Source organism: Coenobita brevimanus, chromosome 87 (assembly GCF_032717465.1).
Source record: "Coenobita brevimanus isolate Jiangsu-jjx chromosome 87, ASM3271746v2, whole genome shotgun sequence".
NCBI classification, from domain to species: domain Eukaryota; kingdom Metazoa; phylum Arthropoda; class Malacostraca; order Decapoda; family Coenobitidae; genus Coenobita; species Coenobita brevimanus.
The window spans coordinates 4285329-4304455 of record NC_137040.1 but is presented as its reverse complement, the minus strand read 5'-3'; the positions used below and the strand labels follow the sequence as shown (position 1 = coordinate 4304455).

Genomic DNA, 19127 nt, shown 5'->3' with positions numbered 1-19127 from the left:
GGTGGTGACGGGTGACAGGTGTAGGAGGTTCACTGTGCTCCCCCCGTCTCTCCCTCCCCCTCCCCCTGCTCCCCCTCCGTCTGCGAGGTGATTGGTGACGCGCCGTTCATCATCTCGCCGTTTCCTTCACCGTCCTCCTCACCGCTCACGCCGTTCTGAAAGAGGGGGTACGCATTAGCACACTCCATCTCAACACTCCATAGACCCGTTTTCTGAGTGCCTTTGGAGACTTCGTAACACCTCTTCCTAAGCGATTTATTCTGCACATTACACCTCGCTATTCTCTCATATATCACTGATGCAAACTATGTTGACAATAAAACGAAAACACAAACATACAGGAGAATGTTAAGGTGTAATGTGCAAAATAAATAGCCAAAGAAGAGATACTACGAAGCCTCCAAACACGGGCCACATACCTGACTTCATTTTCTACTAGACAAAGTGCAGGGTAATTATATTTCTAAATTCAAAACCGTAACATCACTCAAAATCCATTTTAGGAGGCAAAAATTTTTCGGAATGTACTTTATATATAAACTCATAAGCATACATAGCAATATTAAAAATATCCTAATAATTCATTACAGAACAGGAAAGTATGTTCAGATCAGAATTTCGTATCAAAACACAAAAACATAGTATTATAAAGCCTTAAAAATTCATTATAGACTGAAAAATATTCTGAGCATTTTTACTCCCTATTCTCAAAAGCATAATATCAATTCTTCAAAATTCAATACATACTGAAAACATATGGTAGATATAATCAAATTTATTTCTAATCTCAACAGTAGAACATTGCTTCCAAAGTCAGAAGCTCGATACAGTATAATGAAAAGTTCTCATAATCTGATGCAGAGCTTTGAAAATATTACTTGAATTATTTTATTTCTAAACATAGCAATACATTTTACATTTCAGCCCAAAAGCTAAATAACAAGTCCTCAACATCCAAGTGGTCGAAAAAATGCTGATAATGGAATTTTATGTCTGAGCTCAACAGTATAGTTTTACTTCAGAAAAATGATATACAAAATCATTATCATCGTAATAAGCCTCTTCACCAAAAGAGGCAAGTACGACACACATATGATTAATAAAAATCCTCAAAATCCAATATATAATAAAAATATAGTAAGAAGTCAAGTTTCTTACTAAAACGCATTATATATATATATATATATATATATATATAATTTTATTATACCGCAAAATAATCTACTGGAAGCCTAGGACTCACCTAAATGAATGAAAAAGCAAAGGTATTTTGAAAAATGATATTCGGAATTTAAGAAAAACAGGCCTGTCAAAACAGCCAGCAGAGAGCGTGTAGATAGCTCCATGTTATAAAACCTCCTCAGCCCTAGAACGTCTTTATTGTTGCTACTGCCAGACGGTTTTATTCGGTTAACAGCAGGGTAGATATGCAAGAGGTTAATGACGGCTATTTTTAACCCCTAACAATTCAAAAATTCTCTCGTAACCTGAATAAAATCGTCTGCAGGTAGCAAGATTGGAATATAAAAGACGTCATTGTGCTGAAAGAGTTAAAGAAACGTCGATCACAATTAGTTAAAAATACGAAAAATGGGAGAGAACACTCAGGAAAAAACGAAATATTTCAAGACTCAGAGAGAAATGAGAGATTGCAAGATATTTTTTTATTTTATTTTCTTATTATTTTTGTATTTTTTAACCTGGGACTTGTTATTAATTGTGTCTACTTGCTACACTACAAGGGTTGCGGTCGTTAGGTAGGGTATGCGGAGGGTCTACTTTACCATGACACAGTTATGGCACGCCATTCCTCTACGCTCAGAAGGATCTCTGCCATCTCTTCCATGCCAGTTTACTTCTGCACTGGATATAACTATTCTTTCTTGTACATAATTTTATACATACATATGCATAAATATATATATATATATATATATATATATATATATATATATATATATATATATATATATATATATATATATATATATATATATATATATATATATAAAGAAAATGTCAAGATATTAAATGCAACATAAATCAGCAGGGAAGAGGCGGCAGTGAGTTTTCCCAGATCAAGAGAATATGGCCCAGTACGCCTACAGGATAATACAGGGTAATGCATACTCTACTGATACATACAGGGGAGGGAATTATACATACTGTGCTGGTACATACAGCCGAAGGGATATTACATACTCTACTGACACATACAGGTGAGGGACTAATATCAAAGTACGGTACACTAATTCTGTCAGGGTGGAGAGCAACACTACTCTCACTAAGTACAACGTCAAGCACCCCCTCTGCCCATCTCACCTCCCCTCTCTCTTTATCTGTCTTTCCTTCTCTCTTCCTCCCCCTACATATCCGTCTATTTCCCTCTCCACCTTTCTCTTTCTCAACACTCTATCTTGTTTTTACCTCCCCTCCCACTTCTCCCTTCTCTCTCTTTGTCTCTCTCTTTCCCTTTCCCTCCCTTCCTCCATTGTCTATATTCTCCAAGTACAACATCTACCACTCCTCCTGCCCATCTGTCTATTTCCCTCCTTTTACCCCCTTTTCTTCCGAATCATCATCTCCATCTCATTATCTATAGCCAGAAACTGTAAACCTGTGGGTCCCTCCATAATGTTTTTCCTCTTACATCAGTCTGTCTTCTCTCCATCCCACATCACTCTACCCTTCATACACCTCTCCATTCCCTCCACCTCACTCTCTGTCTCCTTCTTCTAGTCTTCCCCTCCATCTCTCATCATTATCATATCATTAGCATCATCATCATCGTCCCGGCTTTTTCCCCACCTAGAGTAAATATCACGCTCAGAGATAACTGTACATTAAATAGGCCCAAAAGGGTTAATTGGTCTGTCGCTGTTTGCCTTCACTTGTGTTCTCCCCCATCCCTCTATCTGCTCTTTCTCTCTTTTCCCTCTCCCCCCTCTCTAAATCCCGCGGCTATTTTTTTATGTTTTCCTTCCTACTCCTTCCATCCGTTCATCTCTTCTCTTTAGTTCCCCTTCCTTCATAGCTCTCTCTCTCTCTCTACCTCTCTCTTCCGCCCGCAGCCCACCCTACCTACTCCTCTCTCTCTTTTTACACCCCTTCCTGTCTTTTCGTTCCCTCATTCACATTTCCTTCTCTTAAACTCCCTTACTTTCCCTTTCCCCTCTCTTTAAGCATTCCAACGTGTCCTTCCGTCGCTCTTCTTCTACCTTCTTCCCCTCTCGGAAATAGAGATAGCTCATTAATAATAATAATAATAATAATAATAATAATAATAATAATAATAATAAAAAGGTTACTCCAAATGCCACAAGGTCAGCCCCAAATATTCGTTTATACCGCTTAATTAAACTGCTTGTGTGTGTGTGTGTGTGTGTGTGTGTGTGTGTGTGTGTGTGTGAAGAATGTAGGTGATGGGATTATGAATTTTCCCACCATCTTTTACTTTTTTCCTCTCTCTCTGCCATCCCTCTTCTCCTCCACCTCTCCATCCTTCCACCCTGATATCCCATTTCACCTTCATTCTCACACTTCACCTCCCTGTCCTTCTTTTCATTCCTCTCTCTCCTTACTCCAACTTCCCCCCATCTCCTCCTACCTCCGTTTCTGCTTTTTTACAAGCCTCTTACATCTCCCTTTCTTGCCACCACCCTCTCTCTCCACCCTTCTCGCCTCCTTCATTATCTTACCTACTTCCTTCCATTTCTTTCCTTCTTGTTTCCTTCCTTCCTTCTAGATCCTTCACATCCTTCACATGCCCTTTCTACTTTCTTTTTTGTCTTTTTTCTTGCTACCTACTTTCCTACCAAGATTGCCTCCACTTCTATCCGTCCTTCCTCTCTCTCCTTTTTCCTTTCTTCTTTCTCCTTTTTCACAATCTTTTCACCTTTTCTGACCTGTCGCATCCTTTATCCTGATCGCTTCCTATCTTCATCTGTTTTCTACTCCCCTTCTACTTATTTTCCTATGCTCGATTCCCCTTTTATCAAGCCCCATCACCTACATCTTACTTTCCTACCTTCACTTCAGTCGTCTTTTATCACTTTTGTAATTCGCCATTTTTTTTTTTTTTTTTTTTTTTTGGTCCGATCATCCACATTTTCCAGCAATCACTTCTACCTTCATTCCTTCCTTTCCATCTTTTTGCATTTTAGTTTTCCATTTCTTTCTTTCATATTTCCGTCTTCTGCCTTCTCCACTTTTTTCTCCTTTCCTTTTCTACCCTACTTTAAAAAAAAAAATAATCGATTCTCTTCTATCTTTCATCATTCAGCTCTTTCTCCTCTTCCGTTTCTCTATCTTACATTCTTTCTCTCCTAAATGTCTTCTTCCTGCCTCCTACCTTGCTTCTTTGTTTTGCTCTGTTCCGTTCTTTCTGTAAGTGTCCCTCATTTTCCATTTCTTTTTTCTACTCTGTCTTCCTCCATCTCGTTCCTGTCTACTTTTCTGTCGTACTCCATCCTTTCAAACCTCTCATTCCTCTCGTTCCTTCTCCCCTCCCACTTCCCTCTTTCCTCACTCCCTTCCTCCTCCTTCCCTACAGTGCTGAACACTTTCTCCAGTCTCTTCTACTTCCTTTTGTGATATATATATATTTTTTAGTTTCTTCTGACTCAGTTCACTTTTTTCGTTTTTTTCTCAGTTAATTTTTTATATAGAGCTAAGTCTCTCATCTTTCCTTTCCCTTCCTTTTTTCTACATTTCTTCTTTCATCTATCTCATTTTTTCTACTTCCTTTTCTTATTTTCTTTTTCGTTCTTTCTTGCCCAGCGCTTTTCTTTAATATAAATCCCCCATCTCTGCAGATCCCTTTCCCCCTTCCTCTTGTGCTTATTTTTCCCCAGAGTAACTCTCCATCTTTCATATCTTCTTTTTCCATACCCAGTCTTTGTCTGTTTCCTCCCTACCTTCCTTTCAGTCGTCACTCCTCCCATTTCGTTCCTAATTCCCTTTTTTTCTTCCGTCTCTTCCTACCTCCCTTTCTGCTGTCATTCCTCCCATCGCTTCCTACCTCTCTCTGCAGTCACGCATTCCGTCCCTTCCCTACCACTCTTTCTGCTGTCATTCCTTCAGTCTCTTCCTACCTCCATTTCTGCCTTGCTCCGTCTTTTCCTACCTCCATTCTTGCTCCATTCTTCTCCTCCATCCTGCCTCCTCCCCCTCCCTGCCTACCCTGCTCCTCACCTCCTTGGGCAGGGGTGCAGGGACCTCATCCTCTACCTTCATGCTCTCACCCTCGCCGCTCGCCTCGCCTCCGTTGGTCTCCGGGGTGACGACGGGTGTCAGGTCCCCCCCGGCCATCCCGTCCTCCGAGGAGCTGCCTGTTGCGCCGTCCTGTTGGGGGAGGCAGAGTTATGCAGGGTTTAGGCAAAGGAGAGGGTAGCATAGCAGTCCTGCGAAGGAAAGGTAGGATTAGGCAGAGATTAGGCAGAATAGAGGGTGGTAGAGCCGTTTTGCGGGAGGAGGCAGGGTTAGGCGGGGATTAGGCAAAATGGAGGGTGGTAGGCCTATAGCAGTCCTGCTGGGGGTAAGGCAGTGTTAGACAGGGATTAGGTAATGCAGAGGATGGTACAGCAGTTCTGCGGGAGGTAAGGCAGAGTTAGGCAGGGATTAGGCAGAGTACAGGTTAGTATAGCAAGCAGTCCTGTAGGGGGGGGGGAGGAGTCAAGGTTAAGGGGAGATTAAGCAGAGGAGAGGTGAGTCCTATGATGAGACACGGCTGGGTCACACAAAGATTAGGCAGAGCGGAAGGAGGTACAGTAATCCTAAGGTGAGGGAGGTATGGTTAGGCACCTTACCTAAAAACTGTATACAGTGAAGCTAAACCATACACCTACAGTACATTTCCTTTTTCATATCAATGGCCCTACTCTCTCTCTGCCCACCTTCTTGTCTTTCTTCCCAATTGGAACGTAAAAAAATTATGTTTCAGCAGGTAGGACTGACAATGGTAGAGATCGCCCTGTACCGCCGTCCTGTGTCGGGGGATGGGGGTGGGGAGGCAGGGTTAGGCAGGGCTGTGGTAGAGGGATGACAGAGGTATAAATGGTGTAAACCACTAAGGCCTAAGGAAGGAATCGAGGCTAGTTGTTGTTGTTTTTGTCTCTGTTATGGCTCTGTGTGCATCTGCAACGTTAACCCGGATTATTGCAGGCTGAAGCTGTCCTTTTCCTTTATTAATCCTTTTACTATTACGGTGCTCTCCAAAGCTGAATGAAATTGTCAGGCAGCAGATAGAAGAAAATATATTCATCGGACTGAACGGGTTAATTCTATATAGCTGAGGAAAATCATCTACAATCTTTCCTATCTATCAGCCAATCCTTTATTGCCCCATCAAGAGCTTGGAAGCCCGAGACTGGACTACTAAGTCCTGACATTTAAGCTAAGTGACCACTCACCATTCCCTGAACAACGTTATGTGAGCAAATAATTCCACTCACCCCTCAGGTCACATCCAGTTGGAGAGTATTGACCCACTAGACCACCAGGCGCCCATTTGATTATCTGGTTACTATCCAGTGTACAGAGATGGGGCTATATTAAACCTTTTTCACTATGTGTAAGAGTTCCCTGAAGGTGGCACTATATCGAGTGAATGGAGGATGCCCCCACCGACCACAATCAAAAGGTTAAAGTTTATCTGCAAACCTGATTCTCCAAGGGGTGACCCTGACTGACCTGGACCGACTCATTTGATCCTAGACAGTGTAATCTAACCATGTGTAATCATCATCATCATCATCATCACTGTCACCACGACCACCATCAATCATCATCATCATCATCAACCTGACCTTTTCCCACCTAAATCAACCACTGTTCCCCCTCTCCGTGACCCCGACTGACCTGGGATGACTCCTTTGACCCAAGCTGGTAGATGTTGACCATGTGTGCTGCCTGGGCGTGCACCATCAGATCCCAGGCCGAGGCGAAGTTCTCCTTGCACAGGGCACACAGCAGCAGGGCGCTCTCCTCATTCCCTGCAACATGGGAGTAATATTAGAGAGGTGCATGTTGAGGAGGAGGAAAACAGATGAATGGAAATTACACATAGAGGGGGCGGGGAACAATATACTTCGGATGTATTCAGTGGGGGATACATTCAGGGGAAGCAACTTACTTAGGAGACATTCAGGGGTAGAGATGACAGTAAGAGAAACTACATGCTCAGGAGGGACACATACTGTATGGGGTTATATTCAGAGGAAGCACTATACTCAGGATGGACACAGTCTAAGGAAACAGTATACTCAAGAGCGACACATTAAGGGAGGCACATTCACAAGAAACAATACACCCAGGAAGTATTCATTCACGGGGGAAACATATACAGAAGAAACGGAAAACTGAGGAGAGAGGTCACGCTCAGTACAGAATCACACATACACATCCAGCAGCAACAGCATACTCAGGAGACACAACACATTCAGTACAGCATCACACTCAGAATACTGCATACATGGGATGGGGAGGGAGGAAGAGGGGGTATACACAAGCAAACCAAACACAATCAGAACAAGAGAAACATAGAGATGGATACAAAGGATAAGACACAGGGAACAAACACACTCAAGGCTACATATAAACTCAGGAAAAAAAAAAAAAAAAAAAAAGATGAAACATGACACATTAATAAGGCGGTCTCCACCGTCTTGTACACATCATCATCATCATCATCATCATGGACAGTGCAAATCATCATCATCATCACCATCATCATCATCATTAGCAACAACAACATTATATTTCCACTTGGCTTTACCACGAAACGAGCGGGTCGAGCCAGAAACACACACACACACACACACACACACACACACACACACACACACACACACACACAAGGGCAGCTGAGAATAACATCTCCACCGACTAGGCATAAACACAGCGTCGTAAATACCCGAGAGAGAGAGAGAGAGAGAGAGAACGTAGTCTCTCATTTACTACCTCATCTCTGCCAAACTGTCTCTGTCTCAGTTTGTCTCTGTCTCTGTCTGTCTGTCTGTCTGTCTGTATGTATGTATGTATGTCTATCTGTCTGTCTGTCTGTCTCTCTCTCTCTCTCTCTCTCTCTCTCTCTCTCGCATAAATCTTCTATAAACCCTCATATATGGCACAGCTTTTTCTTATGGACACTCCCTCCTCCCTTCCTCCTCTCTATCATATATAGATTTTCTCCAACTAAATTCTTTCCTAGGGAGATATTTTTTTTTATACATCTTTTCTCTCTCTGGTACAGATTTCCTTATACAAATTCTTAAAAGGATTTTGGTCACATTTTAAACGTAGATTTCTTATACAGTGTTCCATACTCAGAAAACTCTCTCTCTCTCTCTCTCTCTCTCTCTCTCTCTCTCTCTCTCTCTCTCTCTCTCTCTCTCTCTCTCTCTCTCTCTCTCTCAAATACGAAATAAATTACGGTTTCTTTAATATATTTTTTCTCTCCAGGTTTTCATTCCTCTCTAAAATATATTTTCCCATTCGGGTTCTTTCATAAATCTCTCTCTCTCTCTCTCTCTCTCTCTCTCTCTCTCTCTCTCTCTCTCTCTCTCTCCACAGCACAATATCGCAGACCCAATGGAAAATACACAATAAAGAGACTTCGCCCTCTCCACCCACCCTACCTCATTCGGGCTCTGGGGGATTAGCTGAATGTGTGTGTGTGTGTGTGTGTGTGTGTGTGTGTGTGTGTGTGTGTGTGTGTGTGTGTGTGTGTGTGTGTGTGTGTGTGTGTGTGTGTGTGAGAGTAAGTCGGTGTGCTTGTGGGTGTATATATGTGTAAGTCGTATGTGCAAGAATGATTGTGTCTGAGTACAACTGCGATGTGTGTGTGTGTGTGTGTGTGTGTGTGTGTGTGTGTGTGTGTGTGTGTGTGTGTGTGTGTGTGTGTGTGTGTGTGTGTGTGTGTGTGTGTGTGTGTGTGTGTGTGTGTGTGATGACTGGAGGAAATTAGGGTTTCTTCCATCTGAGTATTCTGTCCCTGTTCAGTAACGACCCTTCTTTATGATCAGGGGGATTTAAGTTTATCTATTCTGTCCCTACTCAGTAACGACTTCTATTTGCAAGGGATATGAGATGGATAGATAGATTGAGGCCTGAGGAATGTTAGTGTTTTTTTTTTCATCTGACGGAACCGGACCACACTCACAACCACAATGTCTTGGGTTCGTATTTTCGTTGCACCTCTTCCTTAGCGATTTATTTTTGGATACGGCTGGTTAATATCAATCTGTGTGTTACCTATGCTGAGTATGACTTGAATGACACAGGAAGAGGAGTATTAAGCAAAATAAATCGCTTAGAAAGGGGCGTTAGGGAGCTTCTTTAACTGACGAGAATACGGGTCTTGGTTGCTTGGGATAAGGTGAGCTTTATGTGTGAAGTATAAATGAGTCTCCTTGGTTACTACTCAAATCAACCCTTCTTTCTCACTAGGCCATCAACCTAGCAATCAGGGGTTAGGGATCTTCGTTAGGTTAGAGTATATCTGCTATAGTTTTCTTCTGTTTATTTTGTCCCTACTCATCAACGACCCCTCAGTGCAAGTGATAGAAGATGAGGTAGTGTGAATGACTGACTAATTTACCTTCACTTGTCCCTGTTCATTAACAACCCTTCCTTGGAATGAGGAGGGGATGTGAATATAGTTTTTTTTTATATTTATTTTGTCTTCATTAATCTTACCCTACTCAGTAACGGTAAGGGATGTGAAGAAACAACGATGGCCTGAGGAGTATGTGATGGGGGGGGTAAAGACAATTTTGACCAACTTGACCCGTTCGGCGTTACGGTCTTACCAACTAAATAGGTATCATAAATAAACCAAGTTTATGACAAAGTAATTATTATTGTTACTTGTATTTAAGTAATGCACCTGAACTTGGACCCAAGCCTGAATTATTGTTGACAAGAAAATAGACATCATGAAATTATTTACTACTCTAATTAAACCAACGGACCCACTCATGACATTTGGAGTTATTTACGACCACACCAGTAGCAGGAGTGCATACAAATTTGTCCCGACCCCCCCCCCCCCTTGCCACTGTTCTTTGGGTGAAGGAGGTCCAGGTCCAGGCCCCTTGATTAATATGGTACACGATTTGGGCTCAGACAATTCTTCTGACAGGAGGGAAACTAGGGTATTTTGTATTTTGTCCTCCAAATATTTTATAAATACAGTATATATATATATATATATATATATATATATATATATATATATAGCCTATATACACACACACAAGCACAAAACTTATGTAAAAAAATATTTTGTCCTCTCGGAGACCTCTCCTTTTATGTAAAAAAAAAAAGTCTCCACTCTCCACTTTTGACCAACTCAGTAATTTTCTGACCAACTCAGAAACAAACATTGGGGGATAACCCCCCGCCCCCCCACCCCGGTCGGGCCATTCCTGGAAACAGTGTCTTTATTAGATTCTCTTCTTATTAGTTGTCCCTACACAGTAACGATAAAGGATGTGGAGATAAAGTGATTGCATTCAGTTCGTCTATTCATGTTATCCCTATTAAGTAACGTTAGAGGCTACGGAGACTGATTCTACTTCTTTTGGTCAATTCATCTGTTGCCCCTACAGAGCAACTATAAAGGATGTTGGGATACGCTGATTATATCTATTTTGTCTACTCATCTTTTGTCCCTACTAAGTAACGTTCCTTTCTCCTCTACACACCACAATCCCTCACACACTTTCTCGTTCTTTCACTTTTGTCTTGGCCCACCTTAACTTACTTCCCTTAGAAACCCCTTTCCTCGCCTTTAAATTTCCCTCTTTCTTGCCTTTTAGCTTCCCTCTTTCCTGCCTTTAAGCTCCCCTCTTTCCTGTCTTTAAACTTCCCCTTTTCTTGCCTTTAAGCTCCCCTCTTGCTTTTAAGCTCCCCTCATTCTTGCATTTAAGCTCCCCTCTTTCTTGCCTTTAAACATCCTCCTTTCTTGGTTATTTCTGACTTTATATTCCCCTCCTCTGCCCTCACCCACCCCTTTCTTATCGATATTCACCCCACTCTAATCAACATTCACCCCTCCTCCCTACCACCCCTAATGCTCACCTCAAAACTCCCCCTCCTTCCTCTCCTCCCCATTTACTCTTCCTCCTCCTCTTCATCGCCATTCCTCCTCTCTCCCCCTCCACATCCACCCCCTACTCCCAGTGACCCCTCTCATTCTCCCCTCAAAGCACCCCCTCCCTCCTCTCCAGCTCATTCACTCTTCCTTCACCCTTCCCTCACATTTCCTACCTCTCTCCCTCTCGTTCTCTCTACCTGTCATATCTGCCATCACCCCCTTCCCCAGCACTTCTTCCCCCACCCCATCAATATTCATCTCCCCTACCCACCACCCCTCTCCCACCAGAACTTCTCACTTCCCCCCCCCCTCTCTCTCTCTCTCTCTCTCTTTAAAATACAATACCTCCTGCTGTCCCTCTCCCATCCCCCTCATACCACTTTTCTTTCCCCTCCCACCGCTCCCTCCCCTTCCCCCTCCCCCTCCCTCTCCCCCCTCCACCACTCCCCCACCCCCCCTCCTCCCCCACCAGTCATCCCGGTTCTTATGCTAATCCAAAACTTTGCAAAATCGGTAATACAGAAAAACAATATCCATTTTTTTCTCTCTCGCAAGATTGCACTGGGGGATAAGACGTGTGTGTGTGTGTGTGTGTGTGTGTGTGTGTGTGTGTGTGTGTGTGTGTGTGTGTGAGAGAGAGAGAGAGAGAGAGGGAGAGGGGGGGGGGCACAGTAAACCTCTTCCTCTCACTCCTCTTCCTCTTAACTCCGCGCCGCCAAGAGGAACTGATTAAAATGAGAATCGGAAACTTTTGCTCAGATGATCGTACCCAGTGCTGAGCCGGTGTCAAGTTTTTTTTTTTATTTCCATTTTTCTTTACTGTGTGTGTGTGTGTGTGTGTGTGTGTGTGTGTGTGTGTGTGTGTGTGTGTGTGTGTGTGTGATTTCTGGATTCTACAGATTTTAAAAATAATATGATTGTTGTTGTTGCTAGTGGTGGTGGTGGTGATGCTGATGCTGATGATAGTGGTGGTGGTGATGATGATGATGATGATGGTAGTTGTGGTAGTGGTGGTGGTGGTGGCCTGGTTTTCGGCAAGGTCAACCCACCCAGCCAGACGATTTTAAGCTCGGAACACTATAGGGGCAACTGAAGGGAACGCTACATCGAGTGAGTGGATGGTGGGCGTTCCATCTCCCAAAGCAATCAAGGTGGCTATGAACTGACACGTAGGGCCTACTATAACTGGTAGGGAAGGCTTCGTAACACCTCTTCCTTAGCGATTTATTTTGTATATTACACCTTAACGTTCTCTTGTACGTTACTTATATGGCTTTAATTTCGACATGGTATACATCAGTAATATACACGATGATAATGAGGTGTCAGGCTGAGAATAAATCGCAAAGGAAGAGGTGTTGCGAAATCACCCAGTGCCACTTAGAATATAACCCTCGATCTTTAATAAAACTTCAGGATATAAGGTGGAAATAAGGTAGAAGAGATTAAGAGGTAGGGTGGTATATGGGGATGAGTGATTTATAAGGAAGGGTGTATATGAGGAAGGGTGGTATATAAGGAAGGGTGGTATATGAGGGAGGGTGGTATATGAGGAAGGGTGGTATATGAGGAAGGGTGGTATATGAGGGAGGGTGGTATATGAGGAAGGGTGGTATATGAGGATGGGTGGTATATGAGGAAGGGTGGTATATGAGGAAGGGTGGTATATGAGGATGGGTGGTATATGAGGAAGGGTGGTATATGAGGAAGGGTGGTATATGAGGAAGGGTGGTATGTGGGGAAGGGTGGTATGTGGGGAAGGGTGGTATATGAGGAAGGGTGGTATATAAGGAAGGGTGGTATATGGGGAAGGGTGGTATATGGAGAGAGGAGGTATATGGGGAAGGGTGGTATGTGGGGAAGGGTGGTATATGAGGAAGGGTGGTATATAAGGAAGGGTGGTATATGGGGAAGGGTGGTATATGGAGAGAGGAGGTATATGGGGAAGGGTGGTATATAAGGAAGGGTGGTATATGTGGAAATGTGGTATATGGGGATGGGTGGTATATGAGGAAGGGCGGTATATAAGGAAGGGTGGTATATGTGGAAATGTGGTATATGGGGATGGGTGGTATATGAGGAAGGGCGGTATATGAGAAAGGATGGTATATGGGGAAGGGTGGTGTATGAGGAGAGTGGTATATGGGGAAGGGTGGTATAGGACTGAACAGGGACACCTTCACGCGATAACACCGACATGACAAGGCAGATGAGCTTCCTGGTTACACAAACGTCCCTCAGTCGCATCCCTGTCCCCTGAAATACGGATGGAAGACAGCGAGGGACGGGCAGCATTGACCTACGACTCACCGGGTTCAAGTTCAGATGATCCTACGGTTGCAGCTACATCGACTACTACTACTGCTACTACTACTACTACTACTACTAAAAATCTAGTGAGCGTCGCTATCATATACCTTTAACCTTATGTCGCAGGTAAAAAATATACATGAATTACTAGGAGGAAAAACCTCGAAATGGGAGGAGTTGAATTTCGCAAGCGGCGCCTGTACACACCGCCTTAGTTAACACAGTTTCACCCTTTACACAATTACGCGCTAATGCATTCTCAGGAATTCATTATCACATATAATCCAGCCAGAGTAAATTCAATTCCACCACCAAGGAGCGAGCGTGGCCCCAGAAAAGTTCCGGAAATTAAGAAAAGTTCCCCCTCCAAGAAAATGCGACATGGAGGGCATGGCAGACGGTGAGGAAAACAAGAAGAAACATTTTTGATGAATACCACTGTTGGAGAGGAAAAAAGCAGTGTCTGAGCACAAGACTCTGCGCGGGAGGGAGGAAGAAAAAAGATGAAGGAGCACCGTGTCTAGAAAAAAAAAAAAAACGCCTGGAACATCTAAAGAAATGGGCCGAAAAAAAAAAAATGCGCACACGAAATCCCCCGGAGCGCGAGTTGGCGAGCAAAATTCCGCGCGTCGTCGCTTAAATAACAACTACACCACCTCTGCCCATTTTCCCTTGTTCCCACCAACGCTACCCATTTTCCTCTCTCTCTCTCTCTCTCTCTCTCTCTCGACGAAATAATAAAAATCACTGGTTAATTTTCCATAATATACAAATTTTATTCAGGTCTCTTTCTTTATCAGACAAATTTTTCTCATTCACATTTTTCACACACCTACCCGCATAAAATTTCCCCGTCCCCCTCTCTCTCATAATACAGCCTTAGTATGAGTCGTAAGGCCTTTTAAGGTAAAAACTGTCCTTGTAAATCCATCTAACTCTCCTCTCAGTCTGTCTGTCTCTGTCTGTCTGTCTCTGTCTCTCTCTCTCTCCTTCCCGCGCACACGTACTAATCCCGCGCCCTTAAAGGCACACTCAAGGCAGATTAAAAAGGGTAATTCCGGCGAGTAATGCAACGGGATAATGAAGCAGAATTAAGTCGCCTAAACTGGTGCTTGGTGATAACAGACTGGCCAAGTTAGGGACGGGCTAATGACCACTTGGGTTTAATTACTGCTGAGTGGGGAGAGGGGAGAGGGGATGGGGAGTGGGGAGAGGGGAGAGGGGATAAGGGGAGTGGGGAGGGGAGAAGTGGGCAGAGGGGAGAGTGGGGAGGTTGGGGGTAGGAGGTTTCTCGTGTTGTATCCTTCCCTCTTTGTCTTCCTTTCCCTCCTCTACTCCCCCCCCCTCCTCTCTCTCTCTCTCTCTCTCTCTCTCTCTCTCTCTCTCTCTCTCAAAAGCTATACTTCACACACACACACACACACACACACACACACACACACACACACACACACACACACACACACACACACACACAAAATTACCCTTCCTAACTTCACCTAAACTCCCTCACCTCAACCCCCACGACCTCAATCCTATCTCAGTCTTAGTATCTCCAGACGATTTTACCCAGCTCAGGATAGACTTTTCCAGCTGAGGGGGAGGTTAGATACAGCTCTCACTAACTCCACAAGTGAGAGAGTTCTTCCGCAAGGTGAGATTAATCGTCTGAAGGGAGAGAGAATTAGATTAAAAAAAAAAAACAAATACGTCAGTGAATTGAAGGGATTTTTTTTCTCTGACTTTTCACGTAAAAATTTGTACTTGAGAGGATCACATATCCGGGAAACATTCACGTATTGCGAGAAAATACGTGTAAAATAATAAGGCATCTCCATAAATTAAAATATAGCAACAGGCACGAAACTACACCTAGGCTCGTATTCTCGTCGGTTAAGGAAGCTCCCTAACACCTCTTCCTTAGCTATTTATTTTTTGATACGAGTGACTGGTACCCTTTTGTACGTTATTTATGCATATTATGGCAATATTGGGAGAATTTATAAAACACAGAATATGACAGTAAAGTGTAATAAGCAAAATAAATGGATTGGGATAATGTGTTAAGAAGCTGCCTTACTTGAGAATACGGCCTTACTCCTACCCATAGCCAAAAGAGTGGTCGTTTGGCTATGTTCCTACCTATGACTCACCACCAGCACTCCGTTTTCCATAAGATTCATAAAACTACATTCTTCTTAAAACAGGATGCGAGAAATTAACTGCTTTGACGTGAAATAAACGGCAAAAGGACGAAAATCTGGCCCATGTTAAGGTGAAAAATTATAGTCACGGTCTGGGATACTCACGCACGACGCCGCTGTAGGAGGAGCACTTGCATGTGAACCTCAGCTTGCAGTAGGAGCGGCGGTGGTCGATGAAGTCACCCAGGTTGGAGAACAGCTCGCGACAGTTGCCACAGATCAAGATATCAGGGGAGCCTGAGGAGGGGAAGTGGATTTAGTGTGTTGTGTTTATCTGAAGAAGTCGCTATAGAAGAGGTAAACGAAACATGACAAAAGACGCTGTTGAAATCATTTGTACCAGTGTATATTTATCGTACATAATGACTGGGAAGGAGAAAGGAAAGAGTGAAAAGTGTTTTTGAGTGTTTACCTGAAGTACTTGTTGTAAAAAGAGTAAGAGAAATAAGATGGAACTCGCTGCATTAGAAATACATCTGAATCAATGTATATTTTGCCGAAACTGAAGACGGCGGAAGAGAGGATATCGAGTTTAGCGTTTGTGTGTGTTTACTGGAAGTCGCTGTATAAAGTGTAGAATGAATAACAAGAAAAACGTTACAGTTCAAATCACTCAGTTATCCATCCGTCATCCACTTCCCATGTCACAGCAAACACAGACTTTGTTTACCTTGCCTCGTAGTTTTTAAATGCATTAATTTTCCTCCTACCCCTAAAAACATTGGCCACTTAATTTGGCGGTCTCTGTTTGCTGCACTTGATCTGAACCCCAAATAAATGTACCAAATATAATGAGTTTCTGAAGAAATGACAGTTTAATAAATAACATGAATCTGAAGTATACTGCACTAGAAAAAAAAAAAAAAACGCAACGGAAAGAGGAGCCAGTGGTGCATGAGAAATAAAACCGGCCACAGGAATCCAGGGAAGGGTAGGGGAGTGCTGATGAATATACACCCTCGACCAAGGGGAGCTCAAACTTTTTCTGTTACAGGGTCAGTCTTTAATGGCGGCTGTTGTTTGGAAGGCAGCACTACAATTTGAACAACTTCACTACCATGGCGTGATTTTGCGGTTTATTATTATTTGCAGACGATTTTATTCAGCTTATGAGAGTTTGGTCGTGGAGGAGGTCATGAAGGCTGTATCTAACCCCATCTGTTGGAAAAGCCTATCCTAAGGTGAATAAAATCGTCTGGAGATAATAAAAATAGGACAGAAAATATGCCATTGGACTGAAAGGGTTAATTGTGCAAGGCGGGGTACGATAATCAGGAATATCAGTTCTAAATGGCATGTTTTTATATTGCCACAAACTATGAAGGGACAAATTTTCTGAAGACGTTTCTCTGGGTTCATGGCAGTGATGGAGGGTGAAATTTGTATACTACTGACTGAAAGTAAATAAATAAATAATAACTATTATATGAATGCAAAATAAAATAACTGTATCCTTTTACTTTAACTTGGCCTAAACTTGACACGTCTCCATCTTCAATGGTGAGTTGTAACAATAGATTAACATTAGAAGATGATGTTAGTCAAGAAAGAGTGCTTTGGAAAGGATGTAGAGCTGTAGTATTGTATTTCTTCCACTTAGCTTCGCGAAATTAGCTACAATATGACGAATATCTGAACCAGATTAACGTGAAAACACTATAACTAACTGAATAAATAAAAACATTCTTGCCTGTCACACTCGATGGTAGATTGCTGGCTGAGTCTCCCTGTTCTATGTGAGACAAAAGATGGCAAAAATAAAAACACGCAAAACACACACACACACACACACACACACACACACACACACACACACACACACACACACACACAATCTTACGTTCCATGAAATTAGATGTGAGCGATGTTTGTGTAGCTCGATCGGTCTGTCTGGTAATTCTGTGTTGGAAAGCCAGCCGGATGTCATATAATTTAATTAGTAATACAGAATAATCGATGGTTGTTGAAATACCGTATATATCAGTGAATTCCAGAGCTCTTCGTCCTGTGTTTCAGAATGTAGCTTAAAGTACAGCAGGAGTAACGATGATTTGTTTTATGTACAAAAATATGCGTTGAAATTTAAGTCACCAAAACAAAGGAGACTGTGTGTTTTTTTTTTTAAAGCACTTTTTCTTTAACCACTTCATCTGCAGCCGTAGCACATCTTCTACCAAGCCTGCATCCACCGCATCTACACCACCACCTACGCACACATCTAGCACCACACTAAAACCACACATCACCATGGCACTACCACCTACACACTGGTACCACTCACCGACACCACCAACACAGCATTACTCACCACTCCAACGCATCTAGACATACAGTACACCCTCTGCCACACTTACACCACCATCACCACCACCACCATAACTGTACCACACCACCACCACCACAACACCACACACCACTCCTACCTTTACCACCTCACCTGCACTACACACCACCACCACCACCACCACCACCAAACCTGAACCATACAGCTATACCACTACCACCACCACCACCAACACAACCACCATCACCACCAAATCTGTACCATACATCTAAACCACTACCACCACCACCACATCTATGCCACACCACCTCCACCACCACCACCTCACCTGCACTACACACCACCACCACCACCATCACCACCACCACCAAACCTGTACCATACATCTAAACCACTACCACCACCACCACATCTATGCCACACCACCTGCACCACCACCACCTCACCTGCACCACACACCACCACCGCCACCACCACAACTGCACGCGTCACACAACAGGACACTAACCTCTGCTTTCTGAGGAATTTATGCATGCAATGTTATTTCGTATTGCAGTTTGCTTGAACTTGCAAGCCACCGTGATTCTTCTTCCTTCTCTCTCTCTCTCTCTCTCTCTCTCTCCATCCGTCTTGGTTCCTTTTACCCACTAAATACCACAATGTATAGTATCATTTAGTCTTGCTACCACCAGAAGATTGTGCTCCGTTTAAGAAAGATGTCTGATAAATGAAATAATTATTCCATTAACACCTTCAACATTAGGACGCATTTTTTTTTCATTTTAGCCAAACCTATATTTAGATCAAGCGCTACTCTCTGCCAAGCCATTTCCAGGAAGATTTATTCAGACGTTTGAAAAAGATAGGCAGAAGGAATTTTGTATCTCTGTAAAAATTTGTTCTAAAAGAAAAAAAAAAAATTGCGAATTTCGAGGTACTATGAGATATTACTGGAATCCTGTGGCGACAAAGCAGGCAATACTTTCATGTATTTTCCCTGATCTGAGAAGGAAATATGAAGAAAAGAACGGTTCTACAATTTTCGATCCAAAATTTTACAAGCCAACATACATAAACACAAAGAACTTGGAAAATGTATACAGCTCTAAGTAAGTAAAAAAGAAAGTAAGTAAGTAATCAGTAAATGAATGAAAAAATAAATCTTGCATAAAACTGATATCTTACTGTATGTTTTGATGTCCTAAGCAAGTACGTAATTGAATACATAAAT

General features: G+C 42.8%; 1 protein-coding gene across 1 annotated transcript in view; it reads right to left on the bottom strand.

The window, feature by feature from the left end:
- Nucleotides 1-29: 29 nt before the first annotated feature.
- LOC145411045 (uncharacterized) overlaps nt 30-19127 on the bottom strand; it is a 589165-nt gene continuing 570067 nt past the window's right edge. Inside the window, exons 7-10 of the mRNA XM_080281107.1 lie at nt 15718-15849; nt 6859-6992; nt 5194-5343; nt 30-155 (exon numbers count right to left, since the gene is read on the bottom strand). Coding sequence (XP_080137233.1) covers nt 30-155; nt 5194-5343; nt 6859-6992; nt 15718-15849 — 542 coding nt within the window. The remainder of the gene's footprint in view (nt 156-5193; nt 5344-6858; nt 6993-15717; nt 15850-19127) is intronic.